Genomic DNA, 2,386 nt, shown 5'->3' on the forward strand with positions numbered 1-2,386 from the left:
TTTTGAACACATGGGTACAGTCAAACCTGACTTTATAGCCTTCAGAACGTTAGTTATAAAGCTCTAAAAATACCTGTGGGTCATGGGTCTCCAAAGGGTGATCCTGGTGTCTACTAGCGAACCCAGGCTAGTAGGTCGGATCTACTCGGCTCTGACCCAGAACTGTCAAAATCTTTTACCTGATTTGAGCCCCTTAGACTCTTAGAGAACCCTTAAACTCGAGACACTCCATTAAATTGGAAACTTCACTCTAAAATTTGAATCTTCATGGTAAAATTGAGAATTACGAAATAAGCTAATGAATGTTTAGTTTCTTGTTTCTATAATATTATCAAATGAAATAATTAATGCAATTTTAATGTTTTATACTCACAATTCAAATTAACTGAAAATCAACTTGTTTATGAATAATTAAAAGTTTTATTTTCAAATAAAGATTTAAGTTTATCAAAAATATATCTTAATTTTATCATTATTTTAATTACATAAAAAATTATATTACAATAAAATAAATTAATTAAAAATAATAGTCCTGATATTAAAAACAATCCACTTTTACATCCATAATAACCAATTTTTTAATACTAAGAGTTTATAAAAATTATTAAACGGACCTAGATAACTTATAAGGTTATCAAATCTAGCAGATAAAAAATAAATAAATTACTATTAAAACTCCTCGGAGAATATATTTGACAGAGGTTATGTATTACTTAAAATCTTTAAAACTAACAAATTTGAAATACTCTTAATTTGAATGATTCGAAATTTGTACTAATTTCCAGGAGTGACTGAATTCCTAAATATAGGCCTCGAACTCACCACACTATTAAACTATTTTACACTTTTTGAAACAATACACTATTTTTCTACTATTTCGAAAAAAATTACACGATATACACTATTTTCATATAAAAAAGTCCAATTTTCAACTAAACAAAATAGTTTTCATGCTATTTTTTCATTAAATCGTTTCTAAATAAATTTAATCGTAATAACAATTTAAAATTCTATAATTTCAGCAGCTTTGGCTTTAAAACATTAAGTTTAGTTTAGAGTTAACAATTTTAAAGCTTGAATCACTCTGAACTGAAAATTATTTTTATTTATAAGTTAAAATTTTTGAATAATTAAATTTTGTACGCAATAACATTAGCTTAGAATCTTCAATGACACAATTTTTATAATTCTAATTTACAAATATTTCTATTTTTAACGTTTTGAAATTTTTTTATTTTCGAAATTTTGATCTGAAATAATTATATTTAGAGATTCTTCAATTAAAAAATAAAATATTAAAATGTAAACGCTTTCAATTTATTTCGGATTATTTATTTTTGGTAAAGAAATTGATAAGTTCACAATTGGAATTTTTAAAACTTCAATCGACTCGAATTGAACATCATTTTTATTTAAAAGTTAAATTTTTGTATTAATTCCATTTTGAACGGTTTGATTAGCATTGAATTTGTAATAATAAAATTTAATACAATATTTGCATTATTAATGTTGCAGAAATTCATTTAGCAACAACTATCCCTTCTTTTCCAGAAACGGATGATTATATCAATACATATCTTCCAAAAACTCCCAATGGCAAAAGGTGCAGTCATTACGACGAAGAAGGAAATTGTGATATAAAAATATTCCTACAACTCCAAAAGGTAGAAGGTGGAGTAATAGCGACAAAGGAACAAACGCTTCACCTACATTCGTCTTTAATTCTCCAACAAAAGTACTATTGCGCAATGAATTAAAAAATCAACGACTACGATATTCTCATAAAATCAGAATATTGAGAATAATCGTATTTTCTGAGTTGAAATATAATTATTTGTTAGTTTTTGGAGCAGTAAATTTTTCTGAAAATATTATGTAATTACTTAAACAATTATTCATTCTCTATTTTCAAAATGTTTCAAAATTGAGGCAGAGATATCAACTTTCTTTTCAAATTAGTATCCTATGCTACGGTTTGTTGAATAATTACATAATTTTGATACATTTCTTACACTGTTTAATAAATATATGTTCATTTAAACAATCTTTATTTGCTCAATCAGTGTTTTTCGATATCTAAAATAATTAAATAAAATAGAACACATGAAATTATGTTTTTAAACGTATAGTGTATAGAAAGAATACATTATCCACTTTTTAAAATGTATTTAACAAATATAATTTAAAAATGTTCTATTTTATTTGATTTTTTTAGTTATCGAAAAATAACTGCTTAAGTAAATAAAAATTCTTTGAACAAATAGAAATTTGTTAAAAATTAGAAAAAGTTAATCAAAATTATGTAATTATTCAACATAAAGTAGCATAGGATACAAATTTGAAAAAAGTAGACATCTCTGGCTCAATTTTTAAAATTATTGAAAAT

General features: G+C 24.4%; 1 protein-coding gene across 3 annotated transcripts in view; it reads left to right on the forward strand.

Annotated features, from left to right (window-relative positions):
* LOC117174762 overlaps positions 1-1,854 on the forward strand; it is a 10,475-nt gene extending 8,621 nt beyond the window's left edge. For 2 of the 3 annotated variants that reach the window (XM_033364114.1, XM_033364116.1), the window contains exon 4: positions 1,552-1,854. In XM_033364114.1, the coding sequence (XP_033220005.1) occupies positions 1,552-1,641 (90 nt within the window). In that variant the 3' untranslated portion in view covers positions 1,642-1,854. Of the gene's footprint in view, positions 1-1,515 lie in introns of all 3 variants that reach the window. The other variant, XM_033364115.1, reaches the window with a different exon arrangement.
* The last annotated feature ends 532 nt before the right edge of the window (positions 1,855-2,386 follow it).

Source organism: Belonocnema kinseyi, chromosome 6, assembly GCF_010883055.1.
Source record: "Belonocnema kinseyi isolate 2016_QV_RU_SX_M_011 chromosome 6, B_treatae_v1, whole genome shotgun sequence".
Taxonomy (NCBI): domain Eukaryota; kingdom Metazoa; phylum Arthropoda; class Insecta; order Hymenoptera; family Cynipidae; genus Belonocnema; species Belonocnema kinseyi.